Genomic DNA, 21,900 nt, shown 5'->3' with positions numbered 1-21,900 from the left:
GAGAATCCAGTGCTCCGGGCTTTGGTTGCATTGTACCCAACAGCCATTTAGCCCCACGGAGGTGTTTGTCAGTCTCTCGCTGTCTCTCTGTCTCTTAACCAGGATTACGCTGTTTTGGGAACTCTAGGAATATTGCTCAAACTCTCGGCATTCCCGGGATTATCCGTATGTTCACCTGGGACCGATAAGAGACTCCGAAATGTCGGCGTCGGCCCGCTGCTCTCCGGTTGTCTCCTGGATGTGACCGTGTGATGGCTGCGGTCCAGTGAGCTGGAGCACGTTGACTGGTCTGCCCGTCCGATCCTCCGGTTGGGAGCTTGTCCTCACTGTCTGGCTGGATTTACAGGGACCGATGGAGTGTACATGAATACTGACCGGACCGGGATACCGAGCGGGGTGAGTGGACCTGCGGGTCTTGTCTGTCTCAGTGGGATTTCGACCCGCTTTTTGCAAGGCGGGATAGCCTACTAGCTATCCCGGGGGTTAGCTCAGCAGGCTAGCTGCTGTCTTTGTCTGGAGAGACCGGGGAGCTAAGAGCTATACGTCCATCATCGGACACGTCCTCGTCTGACCCGCTCAGTTTCGTTCCTGTCTGCAACTGTTGAGCCGCTTCAGCCTCAGACATTCGCCCGCCTCAACTATATTAACAGATGCGTTTGGTCCTCAGCTCGCCGGCTCGTCAAACTTCTTACCAGCTAAATGTGAAAGCTAGTCAGTAACGTCAATTTAAAGTACCCTGTTTTGGAGCTTTCGGAGTAACTCCTGTTCATCACAACCGCCCGGATGTCCCGTAATACACCGAAAATATTAATAAATACTGTGTCAGTGCAGACGTTAAATCGTTGACTAGAGATATCGAACAGTTGTCCGATAATGGACCTCCAGGCTTTGACAGCGGGTTTGGCAGCATCGGTGATTGTCCATCACACTGCAGAGGGGACGAGGACACAGGTTCAGAAGCGGACTGGACAGATGCTTACAGGGGTGTGGCTACGGGCTGACGGGTGCAGGCGCTGATCGATGGAGGTGTAGTTATTTTAAATATGTTGAATTTTTGCAAAGTTGCACGAGAACAACAAATCTGAAACTTGACTTCAACGTCAGCGGTCCGCTGCGTCCGATAATGGATCTGGTTAGCTCGGTAGCGGGCCACGGTGGGCCTCTAGCCAGTTGCACAAGTATCACCCCATTCCTGCATATTACTCGATGTCGGGCTCACCAGTCCGCGTGTCTGTGTGCGCTGAAAGCCCAAATCATTCACCTGATACCCGCTAGCTGTGATCTGAGGAGCCGGGAGAGCCAGGGCCGAGATAACCCGGATACCCAGCTAGGCTAGCCCATCCTAGGCTAGCCGGCTAAACTAGCTGCGCGTACCTGCTGCATTTGCTGGTTTCTGTTACGTGAGTTGTGAGCGGAACCCTCGAGGAACACAACACTTTGGGAATTTTCCTTTTATTAAATTGTTTTTATTACCCGACCAGGCAGCTAGTCGTACATGGCTAATGCTAGCTAGATAACTAGCTAATGATATAAATATCCTTGAACTCGTTTGCCAGGTTTATTTCTAACATGCAACCGCCGTCATATCCAAGTTAGCGTTGGTCCGGTAGTTACTGAAGCAGGCCACTCGTCAGTCCGGGGTTTGTGTGGCTGTCGAACACCGTATCGGGCCTGTGACGTTCCACTGGGAGGTGAATTAAATGTTGAGCAGCCAAGGTTCCTGCAGAGCTCCGTCTGAACCACCTCTGATTATTGGAAGCAACATAACAGATCATCATGAAGACAAAGACATGAGGGACACCGAGGCTTGTCTTGTTGACCTGTTGTAAGGTGACTGACAGTTGCTTGGTGGAACCTTCAGATTGGATCATTTTGTGGCTTGGCACAGTTTGAACCCAGCAGCTCAAATACAGCATTGCTGGTGGAGAACATTGAAGAGGGATGCTGGCGAGTAGAACCTGGATGTGGCGGTGGACCCAGACAGGAAGCCGAAGAATTGCAGCATCTGCTGATCTGGACTACAGATTCAGTACCGCTGCCTTTACTGAATACTTCTTGACCCCTCTAACCCTGATGATACAGAGAGCTGTAAACTTCCACCCCTGTACAGCTGTGCTATGATTTCTCCAAACAGAGGCATCAAGCTTCTTTATTTTGTGGACTGACAGGCCGTCACACCTGAGAAAGACCAAAAATAGGAATGAATCCCATTCCCTGGAGCCAAGTGTCAGTGCAGCCGGGATCTGGACCACACAGAGACGGTTCTCCTGTCATTTTTACAAAAGCAACTTCAAAGATGAAGACATTCAGGTAGAAAGCAGGAGGCTCTTAGTGGGACTCAGCGCATCGTCTGGTTTCCAGAGTTGCTGCTGCAGTTCATTCGTCTTGTTTAATTCGCTGTGTTGGTAGGTGTGACCAGCTCGCCGGTGGTGGACCTCCACAGGTTGGTGCCGCTCCCCCAAACTAAAACCTGGACCGCAGGACATGTGGCTGTGGTACTGCTGGGACTCTATGAAAACTATCACCAGATGACTTGGTTGCTCCGGCTGAGTCGCTGCTTGGATGCAGTGCTAGTGTTTGCTAGCATGGCAGTGCTAGTGTTTGCTAGCATGGCAGTTGATGCCACTGCTGCTTGGCTGTAGGAGGCCAGCGAGGAAGTCATTTCTGAGAGAGACTGGATTCGTCCCCAATCAGCATTTTGGACAGCTTATGTCTGGTGTGCAAAATAACCACTCATGACTGCCAGAGTCTCAGCAGGATGCGCGTCGGCACCAGGAGGATTCTCCACCTGAGCCTCGGACCTGAGCTGACCGCCTCGTCGACCTGAATTCTAGCGGCTGGTTTTTGTGGCAGGAGGATGGAACCCCACGCTGCCCTCCCAGCACTGAGGCCTCTGGGCTTCTGACCACAGAATTCCTGCTTTGGAGTTTCACAGCATCAATGAACTTTGCTACAAAGCCACTGCTACTGAACAATTTTGCTCTTATATCATCGTTATCACGACCCGTCCAGTGTGAACCCCGCCTCTTGCCAATTGGCAGCTGGGATAGGCTCAGCCCCCGCGACCCTTGACGGATAAGCAGTGTAGAAAATGGAAGGAAGGGTCATTATCAGGGTCATCGACCTGTTTACAATGACAATAATATTGTTTTTCCCAAACATTTCTGGCAGTGGCGATGGTTGTTCCTGCAGTTAGCGGGCAGCTGTGAGTGGCGATTAAACTCCGACATCTGCGTTCATGGTGTTCAGTGAATGGCTGTAACCAACGTGCCTCTCAGGAGAGTCTGAGCAGCACCAGAGTCCAAGTAGGTCCAGACTTGCACCAGTGAGATGAATCTGGCTCTCACGCTGCCACTCATTCTGCTTTCTTAGCTTCAGCTTCAATGGGTTGCTCTGTGCACCACAGCGGCAGCCATATTTCACCGATCATGTGACCGATGACACAAACGGGCCTGAAGTTCACTCTCCTGCTGCGTGCTGGTGGGGTTTCCACCCCGGAGCCCTCCTGGTCTGTCCAGCTGTTGATTCTGGGGTGGGAATCATGCATGTGGAATGATACGGACGCCGTGAGCCTCCTTCATGGTCCGAGGCTTGATTGATACCTCTCTGTTGTTGGTGTGAATGTGAGGCAGCGCACATGTACAGGCTCCTTCAAGTAACATATATCTAAGAAAGAAATATGAGTTTATATATTTATTTTTATGTTCTTTATATTCTGATTATCCAAGGAATATATGATACTTCTTAAATATTGTATGATCTTAAAGTATATTCAATATTACTGGGAAAACACAGTTCTCACCCGAGCAACTGCATCACTCAATTTTGATGCCTTGATGCTGCATTTGATCACATCATCCTCTTACCGAGTCGACGCTGAACACATCACAGCGGAAGCTAATTCAGTCTAGCTTACAGAACTAACTAGTTCCTGTCCTGGTGATTCCAGCACGGATTAGAACACTGATGACTTCGTGCTAACTGGCGTGACTTGCTACCAAGTCTCGGTGTGGACGGTGATTTGACCCCATCACTGTCATCGGTCTCTGGGGTCATTCAGGTCCATTTGAAACCAGACCAGAACTTTAAAATTACTGTAATAACTTAACAGCCAAGTACAAAATCAAATAAAAGTTTGAAATCGTACAGTATTTCCTGTCCTGGTGTACTTAAGGAGGAAGGAGTATTTTTCACCCATCGTGAGCTTCATGTACTGTGTTCAGCCTTCACAAAGAAACCAGTGGACATCCTGTAACTTCAATGTGAAATCCTCATTATTTACCTGAGGCGTGGCCTCGTGTCGATCTACTGTCACTCCTCTCCTACGAGACCGATGTACTGTAGTATGTAGCAGGCACCACTAGAGGGCAGGTGTGTGCTGCATGGTCCACTGGTGTGACGGGCAGCTCAGTGAAGGAAGCTGGCAAGTGATGCTAGCGACTGTGGGAGGAAGAGGAGGAGGATTTAGGCTTTAGTCCAGATGATGAAGGGGAGCCAGCCAACCCAGAGGAAGTCATGTGCACTATTAGTCTTAAAATGGTTGTTGCTGGGTGGAGGAGACGGCTCCACCATGCTCCGAAGATGCTGTTTACATCCGTCCAGCAGCTCCTCATCAGACGTGTCACCTTCTGACTGTTTGTTGGAAATGTGGTGGTCGTCTCATTTTCTGTGTTTCTATGATGGTAGCGTAGCATTTGAGGCTATGTTCGGTCTTTTTCTTGTCGTTTTGTCTGCACATACCGTTTTAGTTTGAAAATTGGCCGGATCCACTATGCTGTTGATGTGGGGACTTCCTGTCTGGTGCCCCCTGCTCTGTGTAGATTGATGCACTGACTGTAAATTTAAAAAAAAAATTTCAATTGTAAATTTAAAAAATTAAGTTAAAAAAAGTTGTAAAGAATTGTTTTTGTAAAAAGTTATAAAAAAAAAAAAAAGCCAGAAAATGTAGACTGGATAATGAGAATATGATTCTGAGCTGTTTCTCAGGTGGAGAATCTGATGAGCATCATGGCTGCTCAAGAACCCGCCACTCGCAGTTTGTGCACTACTTATTAGTTTAACTACATCCAGCTGCCACCCCTAGTTCCACCTGCTCACGTCCCCGTCTGTCCATCAGTCTCTCCTCCTTTCTCTCCCTCTTTATCTCTGTCCCTCTCTCTCCTTCTGTCTCTCTGTCTTCCAGTCTCTCCTCCTTTCTCTCTCTCTTTATCTCTGTCCCTCTCTCTCCTTCTGTCTCTCTGTCTAATAAAGTAGTCTGTCTGTCTCTCCTTCTGTCTCTCTGTCTTCCTCCATTCTCTGTCTTTGTCTCTGTCCATCAGTCTCTCCTCCTTTCTCTCCCTCTTTATCTCTGTCCCTCTCTCTCCTTCTGTCTCTGTCTTCCTCCTTTCTCTGTCTTTGTCTCTGTCCATCAGTCTCTCCTCCTTTCTCTCCCTCTTTATCTCTGTCCCTCTCTCTCCTTCTGTCTCCCTGTCTTCCTCCATTCTCTGTCTTTGTCTCTGTCCATCAGTCTCTCCTCCTTTCTCTCCCTCTTTATCTCTGTCCCTCTCTTTCCTTCTGTCTCTCTGTCCTCCTCCATTCTCTGTCTTTGTCTCTGTCCTGCTCTCCTGCTCTCTCTCCGTCCCCACTGATCCTGGATCTGCTCCACCTTCCTGCTGGTAAAGGAAGGTTCTGGTGGCTGCTGTTGCAGGATGTGCTGCTGATGGAGAATTGTTGGGTGGAGGTTCATTGAAGGAGGGAGGTGCTGGACCTGCTCTACTTGGACAGAGTCAGGACAGAACTTTGGTTGGGGTTTGGTGCCAAACTAATAGAACTGACTTGACTTGACTACATTTCTCAGTATCCTGGTTGTAGCGTTTGACACTGCTGGTGTTACTGGCGTCCTCACCACCGACCATCCTGACTCCAGGTGTGAAAGCCCTCTGTACTGAGGAACTGCGCCCCTCAGGAGTTTCTGTGCGGCAGAAGTTTTCTTCAGAGGAGGACTTGTGGGAGCTGGTAGTCGTCTTAGAGCGTCATGGTTTGTGTCCTGTCTCCTGCCTTCAACGTGTGGCTACATCAGCAGCTGTGTCTCTGCAGGTCGCTGATAGTGTGCATCTGCTAATCAAGCACCTGTTGTTTTTAGCTTCCTCAGCATAGCCAACAGGCTAACTTTGCCACCACACCGCATCCAAAACTTATTTGTGTTCCACTCGAAACAAAGAGCTGTTTAAAGGCTTCGGGAGGCCGTATGATGGCTGTTGACCTGGCAGGGAGATGGACAGTTGCTGGGTGCTGTGAGAGCGACTGGAGTGATGAGCTGGTGCCCCCACCCTCACCCAGAACCACTGGTGTCAGCATCTGTGGACGAGCGTCACTGTGGACGTTGTTGTGCATGGCCCAGCCTGGACGTCTTCCATCATTCCTATCAAACCTGAACTGAATCCACTCTTGTGCTTTGTGAGAGTTTATCACTGGAGGAGGTGTAGCAACCGTGTCTGCATGTTACGGAAAATATGGGATGCAGCTTCGCTAATTCTAAGGACAGAAACGTCTGGACACACATGCTCGTCTCTTGTGGTCAACAAGGTCACAGCTTCAGATGGACAATCGGTGTGTTCACCTCAGATAAACTCTCTCATTGTGTCTGAGCCGCATGCGTGACCAGAACCACCCACCCACTCCCTTCAGCCCAGTCCTGGTATTGTCAGCAGAGGTTAGGGGTCATGCTCCTCCATTCATATGATAAGTGGCCTGAAGAAGATTCAGATCAGGGATGCGTCTCCGCACACACACACACACACACACACACACACACACACACACACACACACACACACACACACACCATGTTGCTAGTCACAGAGGGATGCTGGGAGAGAAAAAAAACCTCCTGCTCATCCCACCTCAATGTGAGGGACAATAACCCTCTGCCTGTGTGACCAGTCGGTCCCGGCCAGCCTCCAGGATGCTTCACCCAGTTGAACTCCACTGTGATCCGACTCAGACTCAGTTCTCTACCATGTACACCGGGCCACAGTTTGGAATGGTTCCGTGACCCTGAGCATCAGACTCAGGTTTGCTCCTCACCCACTTGATAGTTTTAGTCAAGTGGTTTGTCACTGATGATAAGAACTGCACAACTCATCAGAACGTGGTGAAAATCCCAGGAAGGTGCAGCATCTTTTGAGACTAATTGTGATCAAAGATCTTCACAGTCTGAAGAAAGCTGAAGATGACAAATCATAGCAGAACTACAGTGTCCGTCAAAAGAATTCCAGTTAGAAATTTTTTCAAGATGGTGCAGTTACCCATCGGTAAGGACCTGAAGCGTTCTGCTGCTGCATGCACTCATCTGTCTTTCTGCAGGTGTGATCAGGTACTCTCCTCCCTCTCTGACCTGTTGTTTGTCTCGTGCAGGTGGCGATGTGGGGAGCCGGGAGGAGGCGCAGAGGCCAGCCCTGAGGAGGCGTCCTGTGGCTGGGAGGAACGTGGCCCTCCAGTGGCCCTCCTGCGGCGCTCCGGGACGCTCCTACTAAGATGTCCCTCAGCAGCGGCCCTGCAGGCGGGAAAGGTGTGGACTCCAATGCAGTGGACGCATACGACAGTGGCGATGAGTGGGATATCGGTGTTGGCAATCTAATCATTGACCTGGACGCTGACTTGGAGAAGGACAAACTAGAGATGTCTGGCAGTAAGGAGGGAGGGGCCATGGCCGCCCCTCCCAGCGCCGTGGCTGCTTTACCTGACAATATAAAATTTGTAAGTCCTGTAGCTGCTGCGCAGGGCAAAGAGAGCAAATCCAAATCGAAACGCAGTAAAAACTCTAAAGAAAGTGTGAAGGCTCCGATTTCAGACGGCGCCAAGAAGGAGGTTCAGGGCCGGGCCCCTGGTGACCCACTGCCCCAGAACCCCAACTCTACCCCAACTAAGGGGACTGACAAGTCTAGTAAACCTTCACGCATCCTCCCTGCTGTGAAAAAGGACAAGGACAGCTTGTCTGGAAAAACTAAGAAGGAGAAGATGGAGGTCAACACTGAGAAGGAGTCAGTGGCCCCCATCATGCCATTGGGGGCCCTGCGCAGCGGCCCGTTTGAGGGCCAACAAAACCCTGAATTAGCTGCAGTCGAGCAGCTTGGGAATATGGTACTGGACTCAGCAGGGATTGGCCCGCCTGTTGCCATGGCAACAGAGCCAGAGGAGGTGGACAACAGTGAATGCCGCAATCTGAAGAAAATGGTGGTTGGTGAGAAGGTAAGAGGGGTTCACCTCACCAGAGTTCTGCTTCACGGGTTTGGCCTTCATGTGACAATCGACCCAGACCTTGGGAATCTGTGTTGGTATTGGCCAGGAGTCCAGTAGGGTGGGTCCATTCTGTCACGCCTTTTCTCTGTAGAATGTAGAAAGTTTATCTTAATGTGTGAAATCAGTGGAGCCTGACTGATACTGCTTATAGATCAGGAAGATCCCGGACCACCAACACGTGCAGCCAGTAGCGAATCTTAGTGCTGCACTCAAACTTGACCCTCACTGTGTTCAGGGGGCTCCAGGTTGGGACCAGCACGACCACGGAGAGCTGGAAGGTTCGACAATATTGACCATTGTCATACATGACCATTTTGATGAAGACCAAGATGGAATAGTAAAGTAATCCTCGCTATGTTCTCTTGACCGGGATCAGAAACGGATCCACTCTGCCGCTGGCGCCGCCGCATGACATCACCGCTGGCGTTGTTTCCTGCATGTGCTGTAAAAAGCTATTTAATATCAGTGCATATCGGCCCTCGCTTCAGGCCCCCCCCAACACACACACACACACACACACACACACACACACACACACACACACACACACACACACTGGTGTGATCCAGCTGTTGATTGTCCACAAAAACCTTCGGAATGACTCGCATCTGCTGTTGGTTGTCGTAGCCAAATCAAGTAGTGCTGTGTGCCTGATGAGTTGGTCGCACGTTGCTGCTCCAGTGTCTGAAGAGGTTGAGTAAGAAGCGTCAAACAGGTCTGGGATCAGCTGTTGCTAAATCAAAGCTGGACATAAGCTGCTTGCTGTCGTCTTGGCAACATATAGGACATTTTGTGAAACACATGATGGCGGCTGCGATGGTGATTCTGCTGTCTGAACCCAGCCAGTGTCTGTGACTGTCCTCATCCTAGTGGATTTCAAGCCTGCAGATGTCCAGGTGACACGAGGAGGTAAACGCAGACTAAACACACACGAGTGAAGCGGCTCTTCCTGCCAGCAGCAGAATTTAGACTGACATCACATCTGGATCCTTCCAGGCTAGAAAAACAGTCTGTCAGGGATGGTAAAGGTTTGTCTGGACTAAGTTTGGTCTTTATTCAGATCCGCTTCAGCTCTGCCAGCAGGAAGTGGATTCCCACTGAGGAAAAGTCTGTCCCTCCCTCCCTCCCTCTCTCTCTCCCTGACTGAGGTATCTCCCTGGTATCTAGAACCCTGTGACTGTTCCTTGTTCCAACTCTCCACTTTGGAACTGCAAATTATGATGAAATGAGAAGAAACAATTCTGTAATTGAAGGTCTTCCTCACAACAAATTAGAATGTATTTCTCATCCAACTCAGGTTGTCAGCAACTGGTGAGCGTTGAGGCGAGCCAGCCAGTGGTCTGTGAGCTCATGGAGGTCAGGGTTTGTCTGGACAGGAATGGTGGTTCATCTCAGGTTTAAGGCCTGCAGGGACACTTTAGCTGGTGGGGAATTTCTTGATGATTTGGTGACATGGGGCTGTTGTCAGTGCCAGCATGGCTCAGCGCTTGCCGGCTGTCTGCCGCTGGGCAGCCATGTTTGATGGTCCCCAGCTGAGAATAATCTTACGTTGGTGGATGATGATCTGATGATTTGGATGTGTCATGTGACCATTCAGTCTCTGAACAGGGCCGGTTTTTAGGGTTCTGGAGTTGCCAGGGGTATCCAGTCCAAGACTCCCTTCTTCCCTCCACTGCTTCTTGTTCGTGGATCGTTCAAGTAGCCAGTTTACACTCCGTTAGCAGTCTAAAACCGCTACAAGGGCTTTGTTACAGACATTTTACCGACCTTGGATATTGGTGCTCCGTCTCTTTCACACACCTGTTCATGTGGACACACCTACCTATTGATTCTTTATCTATGAATAGAATCTGTTCATACATCATCTCTGTGTGGTCAATATGAGAAAATGTCAGATGTGTGGTCCTGGGAGTGGGAGGGGCTAACGCAGTATGCTGGCCACTCAGCAGCAGCTGTGACCAATCCGTTACCCTGTGGCAGGACATCAGCAGGGTTCCTCTCATCTCTCCCAGGGGCTGAAGTTAACGGAGCTGCTCTGCTGCTTGACTTGAACAAGCTCAGCTGAAGGGATGGTTCTCCAACTGCCTGAGCATAGGTTGGTGTCTGGTCGTAGCTGAAGGTCCTACTGAAGAGTTCAGGGTTGAGGATGAGTACCCCGGCTGCGTTCTTTGACCTTAGATCGTGTATTCGTTGATATCTCCAATAGCATAGATGGATACGTGATAAACTTGTGCGTCCTCGGACAGTGAGCCTTCATTTCTGACGTGGTGGCCGCCGCCATGGGCTCTCCCTACATTTGATGTAGACCCACATGGTCCTTTGACAGCTCAGCAGATTTTTCTGTTCCTGTAGTGGAAGAAGCATCTTGGCTCAAGAAGTCTTCAGTTTCCTGGAAGTCTGGGACACAGCAGGTCACATGTTTGATCCCTGAGGAGGTGAACAGGACCTTTGTCCTTCCTCCACGGCAAACGTCCTGGTGATCCCGTGCTGCTTTTCTCTTTCTTCCACGTTCATATTTGTCTTTTTGGAAAGTTTCACCAGTGATGTGTGGAACTCTCTCTCTTGCTCTACCATCCCTCCATCTATGTAAGAACTGGAGGCCTGGGCATTCTTCCAGAGAGAGAGCGAGGAGAGTGTCATTCTCCCTCCATTCTCTTGGAGAGAGCAGTCACTGCAGTCCTGTCAATCCAGACAGTTGTCCAGATGTTCTCATGGCAGTCGTTACCCTGTGTGAGCTCCCTACAAGCCTCACCTGATCCTCTGTCACTCCTCTTCTCTTCACTCCTCTCACACCCTCATGCGCCTCAACCTTCTCCTGCGTCCACTCAACTACAGCGTGTATCTGCTCACATCCGTGGCCTCCATGTCCCTGTTACATCTCTACACACACACACAACTGTGTGACATCAGGGCCATGAGTTCAAATTTTAAAAGATAAGGTGATAATGTGAACCGCTACATTAAAGAATCTGATCTGGCAAGAAATCTGAATTCCTCCATCTGAGCTTTGACTCATCCATCTGGTAGTAGACTTCTCATCATGAGCCTCAGTGTTGTGGTCTGGGCTGATGGAGGAGGTGTAGCCTCCAGAACCAAACTCCATTCAGAAAGCCAGCAATTTAAAGGTGGTTGGCTTGTCAGGGTGAAGGCTTCAGGATGTTGTTGTTTCTGCATCTTCTGGAAGCAGAAGAAGCTGTGGTGGGGCAGCAGTCTGGGTTTGGGTCCTGCATTTGCTTTGTTTGATCAGAACACAACAAGAGTTCAGTTTTTCTGTTCCCGTGTATTTAAGACCGCGAATCCTCCAGCTGTATGATGTCACTACATTCATACACAGCTTATCAACATGTCCACCTCCTTTGCTACCCTCACCTGAATGAAGGTATAAACATGATGCTCCACCCCTGTGGGAGATGATTCGCAAACGCTTGTCTGCCCTGAGGACTGAATCCCTCCCTGCAGCCACACACACGCTGCATTAGTCTGACTGTTAACATGTGACGCATCGAAGGAGGAGCTTGTGGTGTCAACGGAGGTTCTGTCAGGTAATTGCATCCGCGCGCTGCCTCAGTGGGAGTGACTGGTATCTCTCTCCCAGCCAGCCAGTGACCTTGAATGGAATGTGGCTTGTTGTTGTAATTCCTCTCCGACTGAATGGAGAGGAGGAGCAGGACGGCTGGCGTGTTCCAGCCTGGACACCGTCCAATCAGAGCTCTGAGCCAGCAGCTGGTTAAACCTCAGCCAATAGCAGACATTAAACCTGATCCCTGGTGTCGGGGGGGGGGTCTTCAGGGTTCTGGTCTTCAGGGGGTTTCCCCAGCGTTCCAGGCAGCCATGTTAATGTGTTTATTGTTAAAGAGGAGACGGGGAGGTTCCCCCTGTTGCCACATCAGCCCCCAGTTAGAAAGCAGTGAGCTCCTCCCACATGTCAAAGAGCAGGTAAATGCCACCTGAGATCTTGAGTCCCATGACACAAGCTGGTCTTTGCTTCCTGACCACGGTTCAAGGTTCAACATCTTAATGCTTCTGGGTCAGAGGATGGATGCTACTGAGACGGAGAACTGACTTCTGTTCAGCCCAGACGGGTCGGCACACTGGTCCATTAATAGCACGTGCTGGTGAGTCTTTGATACACACCGCTGTTGTCGTCTTGTCTGGATCTTGACCCGTGTGTCCAGGCACAGGGCTGCTGTCACTGGGTCTTGGCTAGTTGGCCGTGACAGGAAGTGTTAAGGGGAACTTCTTTGTTGTGGCAGCTTTAGTGTCCAGGGTTGAAATTCACTCATTAAATCAAATGTTAATCATCGTTGTTGAATCAGATTAGATTCTATCAGGACACCTGGTGACCTTTGACCTCCATCAGCAGTCGTGGTGAACCACCGTGACAGTGCTCACAGAAGCCCTGTCTTCTGATGTCTCTGATCTACTGAAAGCAAAAGGGGAGACGTCGTGTTTCCAGGTGTTCCATCCGTCTCTAAGCTGGTCCATCGAGGACGGGCTCACATATTGACCTGTGGTCCTCTTCAAGTTAAATCATACTCCTGGGCACTCAGTTTGTGTGGCCATTTTTGACCTTTGAACCCTTGCTTTCCTGTGTCCTTCCTCCAGATGGAGTCACTGGTCTCGGCCCCGGCTCCTCCTCCTCTCCACCTGCTCACTCCCGTCGCCAACAGTGACATCTCGTCTCCCTGTGAGCAGATTATGGTTCGTACACGCTCGGTAGCAGTGAACACTGCAGATGCCGCGCTGGCAACGGAGCCAGAGTGCCTGGGACCCTGCGAGCCAGGAACCAGTGTTAACCTGGAGGGCATCGTGTGGCAGGAGACGGAGGATGGTGAGATCACGACGCAACACCAGCTGATCTGCGATAAATCTCACACCAAAACATGCAGATTTCCAAAAATAGAAACATTGTAGCCTCACAAACACATGAATCAACATCGGTGCCTCCAATGCAGCGGCCGGTAAGTGGGCCATGAGCACCCTCTAACGGGCCAGGACATTCTCTCAATTTGAAGCTTAGTTTTTTGCAGGGAAATTCTTTTTTTGTAAAATAGGGTATTTATCTACCAACCCACATTTAGCTGGCAAGCAAGCCTGGCAGGATGATCTCAAATGAGGCACTAATAATGAATAGTAGCCAGAGTAATGTGGGATCTGGTTTCCAGCAGGTTTGGTCCGGTCCAAGTATGAAGAGACGCTTTCTGATGGCTATAAGGGTGAGAGTCGGTTGTGAGGGAGTTAAAGGGTCATGGTCTCGCTCGATTTAATTAGAACTGGAATCAGATAATCAATCGGTGCTTAAGAAGGATTCGAATACTCACAATAATATTGGAGCTAGAACACACACACACACACACAGGAAGGAATGAAGTCATCAAATTTCTCCGTTCTTGGAATGGAACGTGGTTCTGTCTATGAGCACATGTTCAGCTGCTGTTGTGTGTGTGTGTGTGTGTGTGTGTGTGTGTGTGTGTGTGTGTGTAGGCATGCTGGTTGTCAACGTCACTTGGAGGAACAAGACATATGTTGGAACCCTTCTGGACTGCACAAGACATGACTGGGCCCCTCCAAGGTTGGGACACGCCTGCACTCACTGTAGAACTTAATTTTCTTTTCAAGGAAATACTATTTTTCAGTCATACTTTCATAAAATATATTGTTTGAAACTTGATACTTTGTAGCATAGTATCCGATACTGCAGTTGTAAAGAGGCCGAGTAACAAATGAGCAACAGTGGGTCAATCTATGCTCAGCAGTTTTGTCAGGAGGGAACGTTCTCGTTGGATGTCTAGCATGCCAGTCACACGCCACACTGTCACACAGCACACAGTCACACGTTACCCTGTCACACTGTCACACGCCACACTGTCACACGCCACACTGTCACACAGCACACAGTCACACGTTACCCTGTCACACTGTCACACACCACACAGTCACACGCCACACTGTCACACGCCACACTGTCACACGCCACACTGTCACACTGTCACACACCACACAGTCACACGCCACACTGTCACACACCACACAGTCACACGCCACACCTGTCACACGCCACACTGTCACACAGCACACAGTCACACGTTACCCTGTCACACTGTCACACGCCACACTGTCACACAGCACACAGTCACACGTTACCCTGTCACACTGTCACACACCACACAGTCACACGCCACACTGTCACACTGTCACACGCCACACTGTCACACGCCACACTGTCACACAGCACACAGTCACACGTTACCCTGTCACACTGTCACACGCCACACTGTCACACGCCACACTGTCACACGCCACACGTCACACTGTCACACGTCACACTGTCACACGCCACACTGTCACACGCCACACTGTCACACGCCACACTGTCACATAGTCACACGCCACACTGTCACACGCCACACTGTCACACGCCACACTGTCACACGCCACACTGTCACATAGTCACACGTCACACTGTCACACGTCACACTGTCACACGCCACACTGTCACATAGTCACACGCCACACTGTCACACGCCACACTGTCACACGCCACACTATCACATAGTCACACGTCACGCTGTCGCACACCACACTGTCACACGCCACACTCACACGTCACACTGTCACACACCACACTGTCACACACCACACTCACACTGTCACACAGCCCACTGTCACACGTCACACACCACACAGTCACACATTAACCTGTCACACGTCACACGCCACACTGTCACATAGTCACACGTCACGCTGTCACACACCACACTGTCACACGCCACACTGTCACACGCCACACTGTCACACACCACACTGTCACATAGTCACACTGTCACACATCACACAGTCACACGTCACACACCACACAGTCACACGTTACCCTGTCACACGTCACACGTTACCCTGTCACACGTCACACTGTCACACACCACACTGTCACACGTCACACTGTCACACACCACACTGTCACACGTCACACTGTCACACAGCCTAATGTCACACAGCACACAGTCACACGTTACACTGTCACACGTCACACTGTCACACGTCACACAGTCACACTGTCACATGCCACACTTCTAGATTTGTTGCTTTTTTAACCTGTAAACGAGATTTAGCTGATTGCTCACGAGGTTGGACATCAGTATGTCAAATCCACCTATACCAGCTGATGACTGTGACGACATTTCACAAATAAATGACATCACAGCAGACACAGTCATGATGTCATATTAAATAGTTGAAGCAAATAGTTTTCTGACCACTCGCAGATTTTCATTTTGAACAAACACAAATTAAGTATTTGTGGGGAGTTTAGCTCCATGTGTGTACGTTTATTTCCAGCAGAAATCCACACTGACATAAGGCCAGGTGACAGAATGTGGTTCTGGAGCCCCAGGTCTACCTGTCATTATTCACCTTCTCCGTCTTTCAGGTTCTGTGATTCTCCCACCAGTGACGTTGAGATGCGCAGTGGTCGTGGCCGGGGAAAGAGGATGCGTCCTGGCAGTAACACGCCCCTGAATGACAACAGCAACTCGTCCGATAACAAAGGCAGCGGCAGTAGCAAAACGCGTGGCGCCGCTGCAAACAGCAAGGGTCGGCGAGGTAGCCAGACAGCCAGTGTGGAGGATGCCAAGGCCAGCCCGTCGTCTGCCAAGAGGAAGACCAAGCCTGCCTCCGACATGGAGCCCACCTCCAGCTCTGAGGACACTAAGGCCTCCAAACGCATGAGAACTAATTCCACTGGCGCCATGCCCTCCCTCCTTGGGGGTAAAACAGACCCCCTTCCCCCGCCACAGCTGGACCGAACCTCCCCCTCCCCCATTCTCATCGACTGTCCTTACCCCAACTGCAACAAGAAATACAAGCACATTAACGGGTTGAAGTACCATCAGGCTCGCGCCCATAATGACCATGATGTCCGACTGGACCAGGATGGAGACAGTGAATATGGGGATGACCCCACTCTCCATCCAGACCCCACCTCCTGTAATGGTGCCGCAGTCTCACCTGCGCGTTCCACCACACCTAAGGGCCGGGGTTTTGACGCCCCCTCCCCTGGGAAGCTGTCATCAAAACAGGTAAAGAAGAAAGTGGGGGAAGCTGAGCCTGAGGTGACAGATGGCGGTGAAGAGGGGGCGTTTCTGACAGATGAGGCCAGCAACGACGGGATGGATGAAAGAAAACCCAAGAAGGTGATGGCTGGCAGCAAACCTGATAAACTGACCCAGAAAGGCGTGAAGACGACTCGCCCTGTCGCCTCCACTGGCTCACCTTACGCCCTCCCCTCCTCCCCTGCTCTAGGCTCAGTGGTGCAGTCCGTGCCTAAGAGCCCTCAGCTGAAAAGCATTCAGCCTAAACCCCCTCCCCTGGCTGACCCCGCCTCCAGCCCCACCCTTGCCAAGGACAAGAAGAAGAAGGACAAGAAGAAGAGGGATGGAGGGAAGGAGGGTGACAGTCCAAAGGCCAAAGGGGGGCGGCCTGAGGAGGGAAAGAGTCCGTACTCTGAGGTATCGGACCCTTTGCTCAACGGTTCCACGGAAGCCCACCAGAGCCGTCTGGCTAGCATCAAGGCTGAGGCCGATAAGGTCTACAGCTTCTCAGACAACGCGCCCAGCCCATCCATCGGCGTGGCCAGCAGGATGGAAGCCGGCCTCGCTGTTCCTCTACACCTCAACCAGAATGGAGCTGACAATGCGTCTGTCAAAACCAGCAGCCCCGCCTACTCTGACATCTCTGATGCAGGGGAGGATGGCGAGGGGAAAGCAGAGGGCGTGAAGGTAAAGTCAGAGCCTGACCAGGGAGCCCGTGAAGGGGCCAAGAAAGCACTGTTTCCACCTCAGACACCCAGCAAGGACTCGCCGTACTACCCCAACTATGACTCGTACTATTCCCCCAGCTACCCCAACCCAAGCCCGGGTGCTGCACCGGCACCTCCACATCCAGACGGAGCTCCGGTGAAGGTGAAAAAGGAGGAGGAGCCAGAGGGGGGGGAGGAAAGCAAGCTTAAGGTGGAGCCTCAGGAGGAGCGGAAGGTGGATCCTGGTCCACAGCAGCCATCAGTTATCCAGCAGCGCTCCAGCATGTACACCCAGCCGCTTTACTACAACCAGTACTACGTCCCTTCGTACTCCTACTCCCCTGACCAGGCCTACCACGCCCACCTGCTGGCCTCGAACCCCGCCTACCGCCAGCAGTATGAGGAACGGCAGCGGCAGGCTGACAAGAAGGTGGAGGGGAAAGAGCGGGAGGCCTGTGGGAAGGAAGAGTGGAAGCAGAAAGCTTTGGTTCCGCCCACCCTGTCAAGAGCCCCCAGTCTTACTGACCTGGCTGCGAAGAGCGGGCTGAACCCAGCCAAGTCCAAAGAGCCGGCAACAGCTTCAGAACAGGCCAAGTCAGTCATCATGGTGAAGGGAGATGACCCCAAGACCCCTGCAGCCCAGCCAGAGGGTCTGAAGATGAAGCTCAGTGAAGCAGGGCATCATGGGAAGGACGAGGCCAAACTGGGGGTGGAGTCAGGCCGCCCGCCAGGTGTTGAGCCCGCCATGTGGTACCGACAGGTAACTGTCTCTACTTTTGTTTGTAGTTTATTAATGCAGCAGCATGTTCTGCTCATCTTTATTGGCATTTTCAGTTTTATTGTTGAATTATTTATTAAGCCAAGATTTGATCATCGAAATTACTATTTGATTGTGGGTGTAAGCAGGTCCTCGCCGACACTCAACCACCGGCTCTCAGGACCGTCAATAAGAGCACAATATTTCTGCTACTCAGTACTGACAGGAGCCAGGTCCAGTGGGTTAACCTGTCCCTACAAAGACCACTATGTCTTTCCCTCTGCAGGAGCCGGACTCACGGCTGTGGCCCTACGTCTACCCCAATAAATACACAGAGGTGACCAAGCCGCAGGAGGAGGAGCGATGGAAGGACGACAGGGAGCGAGAGCGTGAAAGGAAGGGGAAAGATGAGAGGCAGCGGTCGAAGGAGGGCCTCCAGAAAGAGGAGGCGAAGGAGGGCTTGGAGGGCAGACCACCATTGCCTCCAGAGGAGCACCGGGGAGGAGGGAAGGAGGCGCGTCCCCCACACATGCAGTTCTCCTCACCGCTGGCCCAGCACCAGGGCTACATGCCCTACATGCACGGCCCTTACGCCTACAGCCAGGGTTATGAGGCCAGCCACCCCGGCTACCGCGGCATGCCCTCGGTCATGATGCAGAACTACCCCGGTAAGACTTGCCGTACGCAGGCATTAGCCCGCCGGTGTTAGCACGCAGACGTTAGCATGCAGGCATTCTCATGCAGGCATTCTCATGTTCTGACCTCAAGCAACAAAAGTGTAAATGCAGATGTGGCTGAAATACTTCACCGAGCTGCTGGGAAGTACCTGAGGTGGTTCTGCTGGTCATCAAGCTGCTTTGCTATTTATTATGAACCGGCTCATGTTGAGTCATTCATCCGCGTAACCCCACCTCTCCGCCAAGCATGGTGAACTAAACCAACGTCTGGCTTGTCTGTGTCCTCAGGCTCGTACCTGCCACCCGGTTACTCTTTTTCAGCCTACGGAGGGAAGGTGGCATCGGGGGAGGAGGGGGAGAAACCCTCCAGGTCCAGTCCCACTGTGAAGCCTCCAGGGGAGGCCAAAGCTCTGGACCTGCTGCAGCAGCATGCCAGCCAATACAAGAGCAAGTCGCCGTCCATCGCCGACAGCAAGACGCCACATGAGCGAGAGCGTGACAGAGAGCGTGAGAGGGACCGGGAGAGAGAAGGCGACCGGCCCCGATCCTCGCCATCCCAGCGAATCCTGCCCTCCCATCATCACCTGGGATACCCGCTGCTGTCAGGACAGTACGACCTGTCCTACGCCTCAGGTGAGACGCCGCTCAGTCCCTCAATCTGCTGATCTCCTAATGATATTCATGTTTTATTAGCAGCATGAGTCTTGCTGACCTCTCAGGTTGTTTCCATGGCAACACAGTGCAAAGACTCATGGGAGAATTCTGTCCCTTTGTAGAGAGATGAAAAGTTTCATAGGTGCGACTCTCTGTCCTGCAGGTCTGTCCTCCTCCGCCATCGTCGCCAGTCAGCAAGCATCCGCACCGTCCATGTACCCGCCTGCACGGAGGTGAGACCGGTAAGACACACACACACACACACACACACACACACACACACACACACACATTTATATTAGCTCTCTTCCCCTCAGGGAGCGAAGATCAGTAACGTGGAGACATCAGAGAGCTTCACTGTTGTTAGCTTAACTGTGAACAGAATCACTTGACTTCCTGTCAAATCTTTCAGAGTAAGACTAATTAGTGCCGCTAACACCGTGGTAATACTCGAGGTGTTTCTGCTGCTATTGTGAGCCCAGGTGCGGTGGTTGGTAACTGATCCAGGATCAGATTCCTGGACACTTCATTAGCCAAACATCATGTGTCCATCAGCGTCTCAACTTCTGTCTCTTGTCTTTATGTGCTGCAGCTGCACCCATGTGACCAACTTTTTGGCCACATGGTCATTGCTGTTAGCTGACATCATTATGATGCACCAACTATGATTTTACACGTGTGATCAGATATTTGGTGAACCATCCAGCGTCGATCGACCGTCTTCACTGTGGCGCCGCCCCAATCCGCTGCTCTACCAATGTCTGTCATCCTCTCTCTCATCTGCAGGCACACCTGATTGGCTGCTCCGCCCTGCTTGGAATCATGTGACTGGATCACATGAAGCATTTCAGTGTCAACATCAGTTCAATGGTGTGTGTTTGATAAGGTCCAGCTGGCCGCCCGGCCCTCCTCGCCAGACGCCGAGGGCCCGGGAGGACTGGAGGCGTGGTCCTGCTGGTCCCAGCCGCCCTCTAGATGGCGGCGAGACCTCGGCTCCCAGATGAGAAGCTCGTGGTTTATTCCAATGGCTGCGTTGATGTCCCGGACGTAGCGGGTCGGACACCTGAAGGTTCTGTTGGCGTCTGTTGGGGTGGAGGGTCAGGAAGGTCACTTCCTTTCTCTCAGAGCCACACCTTCACTTTTTGTACGGCACGTTTCCTTGTTTTCTCTCATCCTCCAATTTGAGCGTTGCCCTCCGATACCCAGACTGAATCTACCACGACCTCTGACCTCCCAGCACCAGTGGATGGTGTCACACTTTCACCTGGAAATTAAAACACTGTGGCTGGAGGAGGACGGACCAATCAGAGGACAGCGATCAGACTGATGCTGCATCCTGAGACTGATGGAGGCTGGGTGGGGGTAGCAGGCTCCTCCTCCTCAGTGTAGCTGTGCTGTACTATTGGGTGTGTGTGTGTGTGTGTGTGTGTGTGTGTGTGTGTGTGTGTGTGTGTGTGTGTGTGTGTGTGTAAATACTGTACAGAGGAATTATTTTAACGAGCCTGTTGGATGCTGTCGGTTTCCTACTCTTCTTTTGTCCGGTTGCCTCTGTTTTTCTACTGTCGTTGATCTGATATTAAACCTGTAGCTGGTGGAACGGCGCCGTGCTCCCTGTGCTCCTTCATTCGCCCCAACACACCACCTGACCACGAGCCCATCACAGCGGCTATGACGCACTTGTGCTGTGAACACACCAAACCTGTCAGTTCATAAACAGGAGGTTTCCTTCAATCAGAGATGTAATGATCAGCTGATCAATCACCTTCTTCAACAGTTTGTTAGTAATAAAGTGTCCTGGAGTCGAAAAGAATCAGCTTGGTCATGTGACCTGCTGCAGTGCAGCGCTTCAGCCACTGAGCGACGCTGCTGCACCATCCACAGCCGGTGAAGGCAAGATGACGTCACATGACGGCTCAAACTCCCCGATGGAAGTGGTCTTTCTTATTCCACCAAAGGGTTTTAATTAACTTCATAATAAAATAATTTTGAAATATTCACATGATTTTAAATCAATTCATTTTAGCTTTCAAGGGGAGACAGAATTGCATTTCAGTTTTGTATGTAAACTGTTTTTACATCCCGGAGACCAGATGAGCTTCACCAGTTTAGAGGGTAACTGGTGATGTGGCATACAGTCGCCAGTGCGCTGCAAGGAAGTCATTCAGTTTGTTTATCCATGTATCAGACACTTCACACATTATTGATGATATGAATGTTATTTTCAGGACTCAGTCACATCTTGTCATGTTTGTCCTCCGGCTGAACCCTAACCCATCGATTTCCTACAATGACACCATGTTGCATCAGCAGCAGGTGGGGAGGCGGCGGAGGTCCAGGTGACACCACCAGCTTTGTTTTAGTTCATCTTTGTTGCTTCAAGTCTGTAAATAAAGTTTTCTGTTCAAACAACCTCACTAACAACCCTGAATCCTGCTTCAACTCCTTTAATTGTGATCACGTGAGCAGGTACATGCATGTCCCCTCTGACCTTTGACCTCTGGACCCAGGCTCTGTTTAGTCATTCTCTACATCAGCTTTGTTAATAAGAAAGGAGATCTAAATGTGTAATCACTTGTCCAGCTAGCAGGCCGGACTCAGCGCAGTTCAGAAATGTGAAATGTTTGTGAATGTGAGACAAATTCTGGAGACGCTTGTTTTCATCATTGACGACGACTTTGAACGTTTCCTTCACGGTCCCGTTTACTAAAACACCTTAGTTTTATTTTGAAGGCCTTTTC

The 21,900-nt window shown here is 51.0% G+C and overlaps 1 protein-coding gene across 2 annotated transcripts; it reads left to right on the top strand.

Moving 5' to 3' along the window:
• Positions 1-20: 20 nt before the first annotated feature.
• Positions 21-21,546, top strand: LOC147259520 (zinc finger protein 609-like). 2 transcript variants are annotated; one of them, XM_086209954.1, is made up of 9 exons: positions 21-396; positions 7,396-8,229; positions 12,886-13,111; positions 13,765-13,852; positions 15,707-17,834; positions 18,118-18,499; positions 18,797-19,141; positions 19,326-19,395; positions 19,949-21,546. In XM_086209954.1, exons 2-9 carry the CDS (start codon positions 7,516-7,518, stop codon positions 19,956-19,958), a joined length of 3,963 nt encoding a protein of 1,320 aa, XP_086066080.1. In that variant the 5' UTR covers positions 21-396; positions 7,396-7,515; the 3' UTR covers positions 19,959-21,546. The 2 variants fall into 2 exon arrangements, with proteins under 2 accessions (XP_086066080.1, XP_086066081.1); XM_086209955.1 differs by having other exon boundaries at positions 19,326-19,404.
• The last annotated feature ends 354 nt before the right edge of the window (positions 21,547-21,900 follow it).

Source organism: Aulostomus chinensis, chromosome 7 (genome assembly GCF_037954235.1).
Source record: "Aulostomus chinensis isolate RoL2024-O1b breed Wild chromosome 7, RoL_Achi_v1.0, whole genome shotgun sequence".
NCBI classification, from domain to species: domain Eukaryota; kingdom Metazoa; phylum Chordata; class Actinopteri; order Syngnathiformes; family Aulostomidae; genus Aulostomus; species Aulostomus chinensis.
The sequence above is the reverse complement of the archived record's forward strand: the minus strand, read 5'-3'. Positions and strand labels throughout refer to the sequence as shown.

Coding starts and splice junctions, on each gene's coding strand:
- LOC147259520 (XM_086209954.1), top strand. CDS start 7,516: ATGTCCCTCAGCAGCGGCCCTGCAGGCGGGAAAGGTGTGGACTCCAAT. Junction 13,112..13,764: donor GTGGCAGGAGACGGAGGATG/GTGAGATCACGA, acceptor GTGTGTGTGTAG/GCATGCTGGTTGTCAACGTC. Junction 19,142..19,325: donor CGACCTGTCCTACGCCTCAG/GTGAGACGCCGC, acceptor TCTGTCCTGCAG/GTCTGTCCTCCTCCGCCATC.